We start from the raw sequence: 17,171 nt of genomic DNA, 5'->3' as shown, positions 1-17,171 counted from the left end.
CCCTTTAGAACAGAAATGAGGAGGAATTTCTTTAGCTGCAGGGTGGCGAGCTTGTGGAATTCATTGCCACATATAGCCATGGAGGCCAAGTCATTGGGTACATTTCAAGCAGAGGTTGACAGGTGCTTAATAAATTAGAGGATCAAAGGTTTTGGGAGAAGGCAGGAGAATAGGGTTGAAAGAGAATTTATTAGCCATTATCAAATGGCGGTGCAGACCCAATGGGCTGAATGGCCTAGTTCTTATGTCACTCTGCACACATCTCTAAACTCCATGAAAGCATGATTTTAAGCATCCAACCCACCTTATGTCTGACTGGTCCCTTATTAGCTTCCAAATATTCAAACTGCCAGACTATTTTCAATCTTTCTCCTGGGAAGTTATGATTGTATTATATTGTATACTTGTTGAAATTAATTTGGCTTTCTGTGGTGCCAGAATACTGAACCTTATCAGTAAGACTACATAAAGGGTTGAACAGTTACTCAACAATTGCTAAGATCTGTTTGTGCACTGGTTCCTGTCGGTACTGTAGTGCAATAATGCACGCACAAATCTTGTGCTGGAGTGGTCAGTCCAAAGTTAAGGGAACATAACTAGGAACTTTCTCAACGATAAATGAAGATGCCCCCAGTCAATAATGGTAAAATTTAAAGAAGGTTAGAGAGATATGAAACATCAGATTCAAGCAGTAGCATATACCCTGTTAGACAAATTCTTACAGAACATAGAACATAACAGCTCAATACAGTTGCCCCTACACCTCCTCCCTCACTACCATTCAAGGCCCCAAACAGCCCTTCCAGATGAGGCAACACTTCTCATGTGTCTGTTGGGGTCACTTACTCTATCCAGTTCTCCCGGTATGGCCTCCTGAATATCAGTGAGACTCGAAATAAATTGGGAGACCGCTTTGCCGAGCGCTTATGCTCCGTTTGCCAGAAAAAGCGGCCACCCATTTCAATTCTACTTCCCATCCCCACTCCAGCCCGTCAATCCATGGCCTCCTGTACTGTCGCGATGAGGCCACACTCAGAATAGAGGACTATCACCTTATATTCTGTCTGTGTGCCCTCCAGCCTGATGGCAGGAACGTCAATTTCTTGAATGTCCTCCTTCCCTTCACCATTCCCTATTCCTGTTTCTTTCTCTCACCTTATTTCCTTACCTGCCCATCAACTCCCTGTTTTGTTCCTCTCCCTTCCCTTTCTTCCATGACCTTCTGCCCTCTCCTATCAGATTCCCCTTCTCCAGCCCTTTATCTCTTTCTCGAATCAATTTCCCAGCTCTTTACTTTACCCCTCCCATTCTCCCGGTTTCACCAATCACCTACTACCTTGTACTTCTTCCTCCCCTTCCCCACCTTCTTATTCTAACTTCTCATCTCTTTTCTGTCCTGATGAAGGGTCTCGGCCCAAAATGTCGACTGTTTACTCTTTTCCAAAGATGCTGCCTGGCCCGCTGAGTTCCTCCAGCACTATAGAGTTGTTGTGCCAACCTGTAATCTAATCTAAGATCAAATTGATTCTTCCCTCCCACATAGCCTTCCAGGTTTTATTATCTGTGTGCTCACCTAAGATTCTCTTAATTGTCCCTAATGTATCTGCCTCCATAGATTTAAGATGATTTATTTTCATTCTTCAGTACACAAGTACTGCAATAATGAATTGATTGCAGAATAACAAGATGATTGTCACTTTGGAACTGCTAAGCATGGAAAACACAATAAAAACACAATAGATATCTATACATAAGATTAGCATATATACATAGACTGATTATATGACCATAAAGTGACACTTGGTACAGGAAAGTCTGCACATAAGATGGCTCTGACAGGAAATGATAAAGTAGTGGTGGTGGGTTGGTTCGTGGGTGGAGGTGTTGATCAGTCTGACGGCTCGGGGAAAGTAACTGTGTTTGAGTCTAGTGGTCCTGGTGTAGACGCTACATGGCCTCTTCCCTGATGGAAGTGGGACAAACAATCCATAAAGAGGGTGGGTGGGATCCTTCATGATATTGCTGACCTTTGCTGATACCTTTCTGTATCCATGTCCTTGACACTGGGTAGGCTGGTGCCAGTGACGCATTGCATAATTGGTAGGAGGTCTCATCCGTCCAAGCTGCCTCTAATGACACACTCTCAATGGAGGCATCCTTTCATTTGAAAGGGGAAGATGCTGTGAGTAGAAAATCCGCAGCAAGCAGAAGTGAGACTTCAAAAGCTGTCAAAAAGGGAATTAACACTGGAGCCCACATCACAGGGTCTTAGTTAACAGCTGTGAATATTGAAAATTTAAATGTACATTTTTAACAATGTTCCATTTTCATTTAAATAGAAATTGGAAGACCACAGTCAGTACAGATCAGAAATCTCAGAGCACTTACAGCACAGAACCAGGCCCTTCAGCCCATCTAGCCCATACCAAACTATTAATCTGCCTAATCCTATCAACCCGTACCTGGACCATAGTCTCCACACCCCTCCCATCCATGTACCTATCCAAGTTTCATGTCAATGTTGAAATTGTACCAACATCCGCACTACTGCTGGCAACTTGTTCCACACTCACTATCTTCTGAATGAAGAAATTCTCTCCTAAACATTTCATCTTTCACGCTTAACCCATGACTTCTAGTTCTAGTCTCATCTATCCTCAGTGGAAAAAGCCTGCTTGCATTTACCCTATTTATACTCCTCAATCTTGTACACCTCAATCAAATCTCCCATCATTCTTCTACGTTCTACGTAATAAAGTCCTAACCTATTCAACCTTTTCCTATAACTTAGGTCCTCAAGTCCTGGCAACATCCTCATAAATTTTCCTTGCACTCTATCAATCTTATTGACATCTTTCCTGTAGGTAAGTAACCAAAACTGCACACAATACTCTAAATTAGGCTTCACCAACATCTTATACAACTATAAAATAAAATCACAACTCCTGTACTCAATAATTTGATTTAAGAAGCCAAGAAGCTCTTTATGACTTTATCTACCTGTGATGCCACTTTCAAGGAATTATGAATCTGTATTCCCAGATCCCTCTGTTCTGCCATACTCCACAATGCCCCAACTCTCACTGTGCAGGCCCTATGCTGGTTCGTCCTCCCAAAATTGTAACAGCTCACACATGTCTGTATTAAATTCCAGCCCATTTTCCTGACTGTTTCAGATCCCAATGCCACCACAGATAGTCTTTCTCGCTGTCTACTACACCCCCAGTCTTGGTGTCATTCATAAATCTCCTCCCCGCTGATAATCAACACAGGCATACCTCAAGGAAGCATGCTTAGCTCACTGCCCTACTCTCTCCACACCTATTCCTGTGTCTACACACAGCTCAAACACCATTTCTAAACTCACTGATAACACAGCTGTTGTTGGCAGAGTCTCAAATGGTACTGAGGAGGCTCACAGGAGTGAGATAGATCAGCTGGTTCAGGGGAGTGGCAACAACAACCTTGCACTCAACGGCAACATTTCTGAAAATCTATCCTGGGACCAACATATTGATGCATTCAGAAGAGGACATGCCTTTGGCTATATTTCACTGGGAGTATGAAGAGATTTGGTATGTCACAAAGACTCTTGCAGGTTTCTACAGAAGTTCAGGTGGGGAGCATTTTGACTGCATCACAACCTGATATGGAAGCTCCATTGCACAGGATCAGAAGAATCAACAGAGGGTTGTGGACTCAACTATCTCAATCACGGGTACAACCTTTCCAACGCTGAGAAAATCTTCAAAAGCTGTGCCTCAAAAAGGCAACTTCCATCAGTAAGGACAAACCATCTTGGGCATGACCTCTTCTCATTACTACCATTGGAGAGGAGATACAGGAACCTGAAGACTCAATGTTTTAAGAACAGCTTCTTCCCTTAAGCCATCATATTTCTAAATGGTCCATGATCACTACCTAATTATCAACACACACAAAATGCTAGAGGAACTCAGCAGGTGAGGGAGCATCCATGGAAAAGTAAACAGTCGATGTTTCGGGCCAAGACCCTTCTTCAGGACTGAGAAGGAAGTGGGCAGATGCCTGAATAAAAAGGTGGGGGGGGGGAGGGGAAAGAGTATAGCTGGAAGCTGGTAGGAAAGGTCAACGGATGGTTAAGAAAGAATCTGATAAGACAGGAGAGTGGACAATCGGAGAAAGGGAAGGAGGAGAGGACTCGGGGGAAGTAATAGGCAAGTGAGAAGTAAATGGTCAGAGTGGGGAACAGGGAGATGGGAGGGGGGTGGAATTTGTTCACCAGAAAGAGAAATCAATACTCAAGCCATCGGGTTGTAGGGTAAGCAGACAGAATATAAGGTGTTGCTCCTCTGTAACACCCTGGGAAAAGTTTCACTGCTAGGATGCAGAACTGGGCTGAGAAGTGGCAGATGGACTTCAACTCAGCTAAGTGTGAAGTGGTTCATCTTGGTAGGTCCAATTTGAAGACAGAATATAGTATAAATGGCAAGACTCTTGGCAGTGTGGAGGATCTGAGAGATCTTGGGGTCCGTGTCAATAGGACACTCAAATTTGCTGCGCAGGTTGACAATGTTGTTAAGAAGGCGTATGGTGTGTCGGCATTCATCAACCGTGGGATTGAGATCAAGAGCCATGAGGTAATATTACATCTAAATAAGACCTTGGTCAGACCCCACTTGGAGTACTGTGTTCAGTTCTGGTCACTACAGGAAGGATGTGGATACTACAGAGAGAGTGCAGAGGAGACTTATAAGAATGTTGCCTGGATTGGAGGGCGTACCTTATGAGAATAAGTTGAATGCACTTGACTTTTTCTCCTTGAAGCGATGGAGGATGAGAGGTGACCTGATAGAGGTGTATAAGATGATGAGGGGCTTTGATCATGTGGATAGCAGAGACTTTTTCCCAGGGCTGAAATAGCTAACACGAGGGGTCATAGTTTTAAGGTGTTTGGAAATAGATACCAAGGGGATGTCAGGGGTAAGTTTTTCACACAGAGAGTGGTGGGTGCATGGAATGTACTGCCGGCGGTAGTACTGGAAGTGGATACAATAGGGTCTTTTAAGAGTCTCTTAGATAGGTACATGGAGCTTAGAAAAATAGAGGGCTATGCGGTAAGAAAATTCCAGGCAATTTCTAGAGTAGGTTACATGGTCGGCACAACATTGTGGGCCGAAGGGCCTGTAATGCGCTGTAAATTTCTATGCTTCTATATTGTCTATGTAATGGTCTTTCTGTAGAAGCAGTGTTTGGGTTATAGCAGAGATAACAGGTGCCTCGGAACATGAGCTGGGTCTTTTGTTCAGCAGGAGGTGAAGAAAGAAGGTACTGGAGAGAACCAGTCATTGGATACGACCCAGAGGGGGACAGTGATTCGATGGAGCCAGGCACCGAGATCGACTGAGGATCAGTGAATATGAATTTTAGGAAGAGATGAGCTCCAACTTGTGTACATTTGACTGTTTAATTATAACGGGCTCTTTTTGTTTTTTAATTCCTTTTCTTTACTAACCCTTTAGTTAAGATTCATAAATATACTTCCTTTAAATGTATGCAGTGTGCTGTCTGTTTCTTGGCACTGAGTTGTAACAGGGCCGCAAATTACACAGCATCCACACAAACCGCAGTTTGGGGTGGGAGAGCTGTCTCAGTCTCATAGGTTTGACGGCACTGGAGTGCGTCTTCCTTAGATTTACACAGCCAAGGAAATCAGCGGGGTTTCACCTCCAGCCTGAGAGTGGCCTCATTTCGGCACAATCTACCTCATTATTCTTTTTTCAAAGGATTCAATGTCCAATTATTATCAAAGTATACAACCCTGAGATCCAGCTTCTCCACAGACAGCCAAGAAACCAAGAAAACCATGGAACCCATTTGAAAGAAAGCACCACCCCCTCCACATGCAAAAAACAAATCACACAATTGGCAACAAGGCAGAATGAGCACAAACACAAAATCAAGGAGTCTGTATTCAGTTCAGCTCAGTGTTCATTATCTGCAGGCCACCCTGATTCTAAGTCACCCAAAATAGCACAAAAGCAACAGAAAAAGGTGCAACCAGGAACTACAGTCCGATCCACAAACCGCAGAGCCAGAACTTGAGTACCATCCTCTAACAGCATCAAGGGAGAGAAAGAGAGAGACTGTTCAAATGCAGGGCCCTTCCCTCGGGAGCAGCGAGTGAGAGGGAGAAAGAGACTGACGCCTTCCTCCGGCAGCAGCAAGAAGCTGGTAGGCAGCACTGAGCACTCGCTCGCGTTCTGCACTTGCCTCGGTGTTTTCAGTCTTCCTCGACGCTTTAATCAGTGAGATCGGCAAGAAATTAAGTCGATCATGGGCTCATGTCCCATCTTCAGGCTTCCTGGCCTCGAGGCCACTTGCCTCCTGGAACTTTCTCAGAGACAACAAAGCATCAGATCGTTCAATTGACCTGTAAACACACCATCAAACCGGAGATCACAGGCTCCAACAGTACCAGAACCACATTTAAGAGAAAAAGAAGACATAAAAGAAGTGAAAGAAACAATTTTGTGGACCATCTGGAGAAGGTAGCATTGTTCACTGGCACCATCTTCTTCTGCTATTTATTTATTTTGTAAGTTATAACAATTTTCATGCCTTCTGCTGCAAAGCAACAAACCTCACATCATACAAATCAGTGATAATAACCCAATTTTGACTTTCTACTTACCTCGGTGAGCAGCAACACAAAGGAGTATCTGGACACAAACCCAGAGACTCCAGAATATCACTTGTTAAATTATCTATCACAGAAACACTTTAAAATTTCTAACAATGACCAACCATCCATCATGTTAAAGATTGGCTTGCTCTTTACAGGTGCTGATTAAGTTCAAAGTTCAAAGTAAATTTATTATCAAAGTACATATATATCACTATATACAACCCTGAGATTCATTATCATGTTCTATCACCTGTCACAGAAGCACTTCAACATTTCTAACCATGCCCAACTGTCCATTATGTTAAAGACTGGCTCACTCTTTACAGGTGCTATTAAGCTACTCTGCATTCCCAACTCTGCTTTGTATTTTTTTTGAACGAATCTCTAACATGTGAAGCTTTTATTTCTGTTTGAGAAACTTACTATTTTCATATCAGTTTTTTGTGGTCAGGTTTGTGTATTTTGAGCCAGTAGCTCTTTGGTGACAGCAATTAGATTGAGATTTATTTCAGATTCATTTATTTATTTATCACATTTGCACAGAAACTAGCAGTGAAATTTCCATTAAGGAGTTTGCATTAACAATCAGCAAGGATGATTAACATCCCAAGGATGAGCTGGGGCAGTCCACAGATGTCGCCACATATTGCTGCACCAACATTACATGCCCACCAAGAGGACCACAACCTTGTCATTGGGTTTGGAGGCTTGCATGCCTCAATGATCTGGAGAGCTATGTTGGCTGGAGTCAGGGCTTTATGCTTTGGCTCTTGGTAGGGTCATCCATGCCAAACAGGTCAAATGATAGAGGCCAGACCAAGAGTGGCCCACCAGTGCTCCAGGTTCAAGGGTTCAGCTTTGATTGGTAAGACAACGCTGACTGGTAAAACAAAATTGTTACGGAAACAGCAATGAAGAATCTCTTCACATCTGACTGTGATGGCATTCCTGAGTCTCCACCCAGGACTTGCATGACTGAGAGTAGTGAAAACCAAGAGGAAGGACTGACATGATGAAGGAAACCCTGAACACCACAAAAGATGTAGGATCTTCATTGCTGTTCTAAGTGCCAGAGGCGTAATGGGCAGTATGTAACTGTGCTTGGAAGAACACACAGAACAGCACTAAACAACAGCAGCCAAACAAGCCCGTCTTGCCAGTTACAGATGAAAGCCTTGAAAAACCACAGGAATTTCAGGGGCAGTACTTTCAAAATAAAGCCTACAGGTTAGAATGCAGTGTGCAGTTAAAATGCATTTTCCATTAAGAGAGTGAAATGTGATACCGGGGATTTTTTGTATCAATATTTCTGATTGTGTTCAGAACCATTTGGAGAATTGCATGCTGTATTATACTGTTTTATCCCAGAAATGACCATGGTTGGACACAGAAACACAATGACACGAAGGGTGATAGTGCTGTGGATAGCGCAGAGCGTTGTCATATAAAGGGCCATTGATAGGAAGCAGAGCTGGGCTGAGAAGTGGCAGATGCAGTTCAAACCAGAGAAGTGTGAAGTGATACACTTTGCAGGGTCAATATTGAAAACACAGTACAGGGTTAGTGGCAGGATTCTTAGCAGTGTGGACAAACAGAGGAATCTTGGGGTGCATGTCCATTGATCTGTCAGAGTTGCCATGCAAGTTGTTAGGGTGCTTAAGAAGGCGTATGTTGTGTCGGCCTTTATCAGTTGGGGAGGATTGAGTTCAAGAGCCATGAGGTAATCCTGCAGCTCTATAAAACCCTGGTTAGACCACACTTGGAGTACTTTGTTCAGTTCTGGTCACCTCATTATAGAAAGAATGTAGAATCTTTAGAGAGGGTGCAAAGGAGATTTACAAGAATACTGTTTGGATTAGAGAGCATGTCTTGTGAGAAAAAGTTAAGCAAGCTAGAAGTTTCCTCTTTGGAGTGAAGGAGATGAAAGGTGACTTAATAGGGGTGCATAAGATGATAAGAGGCATAGATTGACTGGACAACCAGTGCCTTTTTTTTAGTGCGGAAATGGTTAATACAAGAGGGTGTGGCGACCCACTTTCTGCGCAGGCGAACCGGCTCACAAATAGCCAGCGCGCGGGGGGAGACTTTGGTAATGCACCTCTGACGTCATTTCCGCCCGGAGAGGGCGGGCGCTAGGGATTAAATGCCAGCGCCGCAAAGTTTGAATAAACTAGTCTCGAAACGACATACCGACTGCGTGTCGTTATTTCGGCGCTGTGTGTAGCACATCGCTACAAGGGCATAATTTTAAGGTGAATGGATGAAGGTATGGGGGGGTGAGAGAGGTTTCTGTTTTTACACTGGGAGTGGTGGGTGCATGGATTGCACTGCCAGAGTGGTGGAAGAGACAACTACATAACAGACAGTTAGGGACTCTTGGATAGGCTTGTGGGTGAAAGGGAATAGGGAGCTATGTGGGAAAGAAGCTTGGAGTATATTGAAGGATTAACACAACATCGTGGGCCGAAGCGTCTGAACGGTGCTGTACTGCTTTATGTTCTATGTTCTTTGAAATGAAACAGGAAAGACTGGGAAGGCTCAGTGGGACAGGTGACATCCATGGAGAGAGAAGAATTAGTGTCTTGGGTCAAAGAGGTTTGGATGAGATATCAGTCTGAAACATCATCTCTGCATTTCTCTCTCCATGTGCCGTCTGACCTGTTGAGAATTCTCAGCGTTCTCTGGCTGTAGCTTGGATTTCCAGCAGCTGCTGAAATTTCCTCGTGGATGATTGCTGCCCTATCCCTGTTTATGTAGTGAAGCAGCAAACTGCAATTCCACTGGGAAAAAACTACATACTCTCCCCACCATCGAGGGCATCTTCACGAGCCAGTGACTCAAGAAGGCAGCACCCTTCATAAGGACCCCCACCACCCAGGACATGCTCTCTTCTCTGTATTACCATCAGAGAGGAGGTACAAAAGTCTGACGACACACACTCAATGTTTTAGGAACAGCTTCTTCCCCTCTGCCATCAGATTTCAGAGCAGTCCATGAACACTAACTCACTATTCCTCTTTTGCACTCTTTATTTTATTTATTATTGTAACATAGTGATTTTTTTGGGTGGCAGGGTGAGATGTGTCTCTACCAAAGGAAGTGTAAGGCACTCCTTCCCTCTGCTAGCCTGTAGGTCACCCTTCGACAAGGTGCAGTCCCTGCTTAGCCCAACCCCTTCACGTGAGGGTCACGTGAAGCCACGGGAGCAGGTGGTGGATGGTCATACGAGCTGCTGGTGCATATCACAAGTCCTGGTTATGCGACCACTGACATCAGGCAGAATATCTCTGAAGAGTATTGATAATAGACAGGCTCACCCATCTTGTAAAGACACTGCCCAGAAAAGGGTGATTGGAAGCCGCTTCTGTAGAATAATTTGCCAAGAACAATCATGGTCATGGGACTATGATCGCCCACATCATATGACATTGCACATAATGATGATGATGAGTAATTTTTTTATGTCTACTGCCACCAAACAACAAATTTCACAACATATGCTGGTGATAATAAATCTGCTTTTTTTCCCCCACTCACACCATGAAGACACAAACAACCCTCCCCATTGACCTGGCCAAGAAACAGAAAAGACAACAGAAAGTGGTGGATGCAGCCCAGTCCATCAGAGGAAAAGCTCTCCCCACCACTGAGCACATTTACATGGAGCACTGCCTCAAGAAAGCAGCATCCTTCATCAAAGACCTCCACCATCCAGCCAATGCTCTCTCCTTGCTACTACCATCAGGCAGGAGATACCAAAGCCTTAGGTCAAACACCACCAGACTCTTGAACCAGCATGGATAGCTTCATTCACCATATCTCTGAACTGATTCCACAACTTGCAGACTCGATTCAAGAACTCTTTACAACTCATGTTCACGGTATTATTTCTTATTTGCACAACTTGTTTTCTTTTGCATATCGTTTTCTGTCAGTCATTGTTTATGTACAGCTTTTCGGAAACTCTACTGTATTTATTTTTCCTGCAAATGCCTCCAAGAAAATGAATCTAAAGGTAGCATAGTACATGGGAGGTGGGAGGAGGGGAATGTGTATAGGCTGGCAAGTGGTAGGTGAAACCAGGTGAGGGAGAAGATGGATGGTAAGAGGGGGTGAAGTGGGAGGCTGGGAGGTGATAAATCAGAAACGGAAAGGGCTGAAGAAGAAGGAATACGATAGGAGTGTGGATCATGGGGAAAAGGGAAGGAGGAGAGGAATATGTTACTCCGAGCAGAAAAATTGCACACAATACTTACAGGCATCAGCACTGCAGAAGACCCCGGCATGGTGGAATTAGGAAGATTGCCAGGCATCGACCCCGGCATGGGCTGCCTTTGTCTGTTCTGAAGGTGGAGTAGTGAAGATAGAGATCCTGGTACAGGCCTGGAGGGACAAAGTCAAGTGCATCAGTAAACAGTCTTCTAGAACAGAACAGCGAGTGAGAAAATAAAATGTACAATCGCCTCATAAACACAGAAAATTCTGCAGCTGCTGGAAATCCAGAGCAACACACACAACATGCCGGGGGAATTCTGCAAATCCAGCAGCATCTTCCGAAATGAATAAGCAGTCGATGTTTCAGGCCGAGACCCTTACCCTGACGAAAGGTCTCGGCACTGAAACGCCGACTGCTTATTCAGTTCCATAAATGCTGCCTTACTTGCAGAGTTCCTCCAGCATTTTGTGGCAATTGCCTCATAAAGCAATGTACTAGTAAACTACAGTGGGAAGGGACAAGGTTAAAATCCTGAAGTGGATGGAACATGCTGACAACACATGACACATTCAGCATATGGGTTATTTCACAGCAGTAGTTATCAGGGCCAATCCTGCCACAAGTAAGTAGGAGTTTAATTGATACATGTAGATCGGGATCACACAGTGAGATTGGGAGTCTGATTTAGCATTCAACGTTCCTTCACAAATGTCCCAGAGGCTGGGAAACCTGGCAGTGATGGGAGCCAGAAACCTTACAAGCCTCTACAAGCACTTTGTAAAACTCCTGGAAGCTTTTCCCTCAACAGTGGTGGTTCTGCTTTCATCTCTCCTACCACCACAATCATTAACCTCTCTCCCTCAGCTTCGGCATTTCTCAACTTTTATTGTTTATTTAGTATTATTCCTTTGCTCTTTTTGCCGTTTCTTTGTATTTGCTGTGTATACCTGCAAGAAAGTTAATCTCAGGGATGTATAGGATGGCATATGTGTACTTTTATAAATTCAGTCAAAACTTTGAACTTATTCCTGAGTGTCTCACACTTCAACCTGTCACTGTAGCAAGCTTAGGTTGCTGTTTAGTAAGGCAAGTAACAAGGTTAAAGCATTTAACTAAATATCCTCTGAGCACTGTTAATAACATCAAAATATATCGAACCCCATGAAACACAGTTGTTAAGGGAACAGGAATATTCATTATGTTTCATTTTGAAAGTTTAACAAACTCATGATAACAAAAAAACATATCAAGGATTAACTTTATTTGCCACACACATTTACATGCATTGGGAATTTACTATGATGTGTTGTTAAGGGTGCAACATGCTACAAATACAACATTCAATAATTATAAAGCGTAAAGAATTATATAAAAAATTCAGAAGATAAAGTGCAAATTTGGAATAAAATACGCATAAATACATAAATACCAGCATGTATTTACAAAGTAAACGGCATTTAAAAAAGTGGTTTAAAGTGTTTACAGCAGTGCAGTGATGGAGTTAATAGATGGGGGGAGGTGAGGAGGGTTTACTAGAATGTTTGCTCAGATTAACTGCCCAGGGGAAGAAACTTCTAATATGTTGTGAACTTCTTGTTTTTATAGCCCTATAGCTCTTTACAGAAGGGAGCTTTTGGAAAAGGCTGTTTACAGGGGTGTCCTGAATGATTTTTGCTGCCCACTTCTGAGTCCTGAATATATACAAGTCCTTCATATACCAGTAACATACCTATAGGTATAGATTTAAGATATACCTATATTAATTTTTGCAACCTATTTACATATAAAGAAACATTCCAGCTATTTTTTTCTGATTTTTTTTTTTAAACAGCGGCACGGACCAAAGTTTGCTCTGAGCAGGACATTTCCACATGGCCCGAAGACAGCGCAGCACTTTAAATATTTTTGCTTGTAATAGGCATACAATGAATATTTAGGATGAATAGCTGTGTGGCAACAAAGGCTATTTACGTGGCAGCATTTCAGCCAGTTCAGCCCTGTGCCCCCTCACTTCTTAGAGGGCACAAGGATACAAAATTATAACTATTACTTACAATATCAGTTAACAGCCAAAAATTCAGCAGAACATAAATCTATTTGTTTTCTATTTTTTTCACTTACGACACTTAGTGTAAACTAGACACAACAGTTTAACTGTAGGTATATCTGCTGGTCAGACCGTCACTGAGTGACTTCTTCCACAGGTTTCACACACAACAAATCCTCCCACTATCTCACCGCCGCTCTACACTGTAATGTTTGCTTTACTCACCAGAGGGATAAACAAGACCTTAGCTCTTACTGGTGAACTCAGTCAACACTGGAAATCCACAGGTTTTTCATGAATATTCTTACATCACAGATGTGTATTTTTGTCAGGTTTTCATCACAGACTTAAATGACATGAAATGTGTTGCTTTCTGACAGCAACAAGACAAAAAATTACTATAAGTTACAAAATACAATCTCTGACAGCCCCCACCATCGGGCAGGAGGTATCATAGCATTAGGACAACAACTGTTAGGCTGGGAAATAGGTTCTTCCCCCATACCAAAAATCTACTGAACGCCCTGTCACCACCCAGATCCCATCACATATGAAGCGCCAGTAGCGTTATAGGGTTTACTTTTTAAACTTGTGTTGTAAATGCAACTTATTGTTTGTTAATTTACAAGTGGTAATATTACTTTATGTGTAATGTGCGTGAGTTAAATATACTGTGTTTGGAGGAACATTGCCCCATTTGGTGGTATACTTGTGTATGATTGAATGACAATAAACTGAACTTGACCTTAGTTTCCAGCATCGGCAGGATCTTTTGTATTTATGTTGTGCTGGTGTCCACCATTGTGCTTTGGAACAATATTTCTACTCTCTATAATAATAAAAAACAGTAAATACTCGAAATATTTAGAGCTCAGGCTGCATCAGATTACTACAAGTTAGTAGAGTGCAAAATCAAGGAATAATAAGGTAGTGTTCATGGGGGAGGGAGGAAGCTGTTCCTAAAATGCTAAGTGTGTGTTTTCACGCTCCTGTACTACCCCCTTGATGGCAGCAACGAGGAGAGGCAATGATCTGGATGGTGAGGGTCAGAGAAGCATGTCGGCTTTCTCACAGCTCTCTCGAAGTTCTCCTGTAAGCTGAGGTGTACAGTTGCCTGTAATGTGATCACCATATTTCTTTGCCATGGACCCTTCCCCAGAAATACCTTTCCCTGCCTTCACAGCATGTAGAAGACAGCCACTTGCGTATTTCTCAATCTTCATGGTCACCTTGTTCAGATTCAATTATTCATCACACATGCAGGACTGTACAAAAGTCTTAGCCAAGTATATAAAGCCATGATGCCTAAGACTTTTGCACAGTACTGTAGTAATTGTATATATTGCACTGTACTGCTGCCACAAGGAAAAAACAAATTCCATGACATAACCTGATTCTGATTATGGATTGAGAGTGGAAAGGGGGTAGGGAGAGGGAATCATAGTTAGGAAAGGGGGTAGGGAGAGGGGAGGCAGTGGGAAGCACCAGAGAGACATTCTATAATGATCAATAAACCTATTGCTTGGAATCAAATGACGTTGCCTGGTGTCTCAGGACTTGGTAACCCTGTATCCATGCCACCCGCACCAACACCTCCCCCGTCCCATACTCCCCCCAAGGAGGTGAGTTCCACCCTCGCCATTCCCAATATTCTTTGCTCCTACCAGATATACAAATTTGCTCTCTGCTCAATGTCGATAAATACAATATTGTGCAGAAGTCAGTAAATATACTTAACACAGCCATGATCTTATTGAATAGCGGAGCAGGCTTGATAGGCCAGACAGCCTACTCCTGCTCCTATTTCTATTTCCTTATGTTCTTCGGCACCCTAGCTACGCTATATATATGTGACTAAGACTTTTGCATAGTACTGTAGATCACAACAGAGTGTAATGTGTTTTTTACATTAACAACCAACACAACCCAAGGATGTGCTGGGGGCAGTCTGCAAGTGTTGCCACATATTCTGGAACCAAAACATCAACTGTACTCTTTTCCATAGATGCTGCCTGGCCTGCTGAGTCCCTCTTATATTTTGTGTGTGTTGCTCAGATTTCCAGCATCTGCTGATTTTCTCATTTGTGATTTGATAATAAGTAATTATTTTGACTTCTCACAGATGCAATCTGATGTGCTAAATATTTTTGCATTTACTGCTTTTGAATTATTACAGAGGATAGAACATCTGCATAACATAAACTCAAGAGAGTCTGTAGATGTTGGAAATCAAGGTCAAGTTCAGTTTATTGCCATTCAATCGTACACATATATAACGCCAAACAAAATAATGTTCCTCTGGACCAAGATGCAAAACACAGAACATAAAAGTCACATACATTACACATAAAGTTATATTACCACTAGTAAATTAACAAATAACAAGGTGTGTTTACTACAGAAGATAAAAAGTAACAGCATAACACTACTGGCACTGGGTGGTGTCAAGGAGTTTAGTAGACTTATGGTGGGGGGAGGAAGCTGTTTCCCATCCTAACAGTTCTTGTCCTAATGCTGTGGTACCTCCTGCCTACAGTAGTGGGTCAAAAAGATTGTGAGACGGATGAGAGGGGTCATTAGCAATACTAAGTGCCCTGCTTATGCAGTACTCCAGACAGGTATCTCTGGTGGGTGGATGAGAGACCCCGAGATCCAAAGCAATACATATGAAATGCGGGAGGAACTCAGCAGGTCAGGCAGAATCTGTGGAAAGGAATAAACAGTCAATACTTTGGGCTGAGATCTCTCATCAGGGCATCTGTAGTTAACAAGTAGGCATGGACACCTGAAGGAGAATCTCATAGACTTAAGGGAATTCAAATGCAAAGCAAAATCAAGATTTCCTATGTGGATCAGCATAGCAGGGTTCCAGGTAATTAAATTTAATCACAAGCAGAGCAACTAAAAGAGTAATACTGCAGATATGAAGTATTATTTAATATCTGCAATATTATTTATTTCATAAGAATATCTGTCTATAAGAGATGCCTCTTGGCTAAGAGACTTTGGCCTTTCTGAGATATTTGCACATTGTGGACTGATTTTGGATTTAATTATTTTTAGTTTACAGGTGAATTTGCCACATGTAGTAGGTAGAAGTTTTCATGCAAATTTGTTTGCCTAATATTAAAATGAATTTTCTATCCTCAATTCAAGAAAAAATTTGCTGCTAAAATTACATACCATACAACCAGAAGTGTCTCCTCACAGTAGAACAATTCTACAACAGTGAATAATGATCTTCAACTGCTCAGTGTGACTGAGGCTCATCGTAAACTGTTGCATGATGACAGAAGCTCAGTCATGGAGCAAAGAGAGATGAGATTATCTTTATCTGCCATATGTACATCAAAACATATGTCAGTGAAGGTTCTCAGTCATCCAGGTCATTGTATATCAAGCAGTAGTAAAGCAAGGCAACTAGGCTTACTGAGTTGTCTAGAAGACATCTTGCCTCTCATCCGAGAGGCTTCTTCAGTTCTGATCCATGGTGGGTAGCTTTCCGGCTTATAAACTCTATGAGTTGTTTAAAAGTATAGCAATCACATCAGGGTCATTAAGAGTCATTGAGGTAATGAGAAGGTCATTAGTCTTATTTTTGTATGAATGAAGGTGTGAACTGCTGAGGAGATGCCAGGGTAGAGATGTTAGGACTGCTTGGTAAGTAGCCGATAGGTGGTGTCATACCCCATCCCCTCTGCTCAGGGATGGGTTTCCCAGTTTGACAAAAATTACCTCTCAATACCCCTACAGCTCTTAACGACCCTCATGTGATTGCTATACCTTTAAAAAAAACTCCTGGAGTCTATAATCTGAAAACTACCCACCACAGATCATAACTGAAGAAGCCTCTTGGATGAGTGGTGAAATGTCTTCCAGACAACACACGTCCAGTTGCCCTGATTTACTACTGCGACATACTAAAACATAGTGAAATGCATCATTTGCGTCAACAGACGACACTGTCCAAGGATTGTGCTGGGGGCAGTCTGCAAGTGTCACAGTGCTTTCAGCACCAACAGAACGTGCACATACGGTTCTAACCCTAACCCATATGTCTTTGGAATGTGGGAGGAAACTGGAGCACCTGGAGGAAACCCATGTGGTCACAGGGAGAATGAACAAACTCCTCACAGATAGCAGTGGGAACTGGCTCTGTGATAGTTGTTTTGCAATAGTGGGCATATGTGAAGCTAGTAAGCAACAGCCAAAATATCAACAAAATCTTGCAATGCATTTTC

General features: G+C 42.7%; 1 protein-coding gene across 7 annotated transcripts in view; it reads right to left on the bottom strand.

Moving 5' to 3' along the window:
• creb5b (cAMP responsive element binding protein 5b) overlaps positions 1 to 17,171 on the bottom strand; it is a 327,968-nt gene that overhangs the window by 133,243 nt on the left and 177,554 nt on the right. For all 7 annotated transcript variants that reach the window (XR_012095754.1, XM_073024470.1, XM_073024472.1 and 4 more), the window contains one exon: positions 10,924 to 11,050. Coding sequence is in view for 6 of the 7 variants with exons in the window: in XM_073024470.1 (XP_072880571.1) it covers positions 10,924 to 11,050 (127 nt within the window). In the remaining variant the exon portion in view is untranslated. The remainder of the gene's footprint in view (positions 1 to 10,923; positions 11,051 to 17,171) is intronic.

Source organism: Hemitrygon akajei, chromosome 20 (genome assembly GCF_048418815.1).
Source record: "Hemitrygon akajei chromosome 20, sHemAka1.3, whole genome shotgun sequence".
Classification (NCBI taxonomy): Eukaryota; Metazoa; Chordata; class Chondrichthyes; order Myliobatiformes; family Dasyatidae; genus Hemitrygon; species Hemitrygon akajei.
Note: the sequence above shows the minus strand (reverse complement) of the source record. Positions and strands in the feature narration are given on the sequence as shown.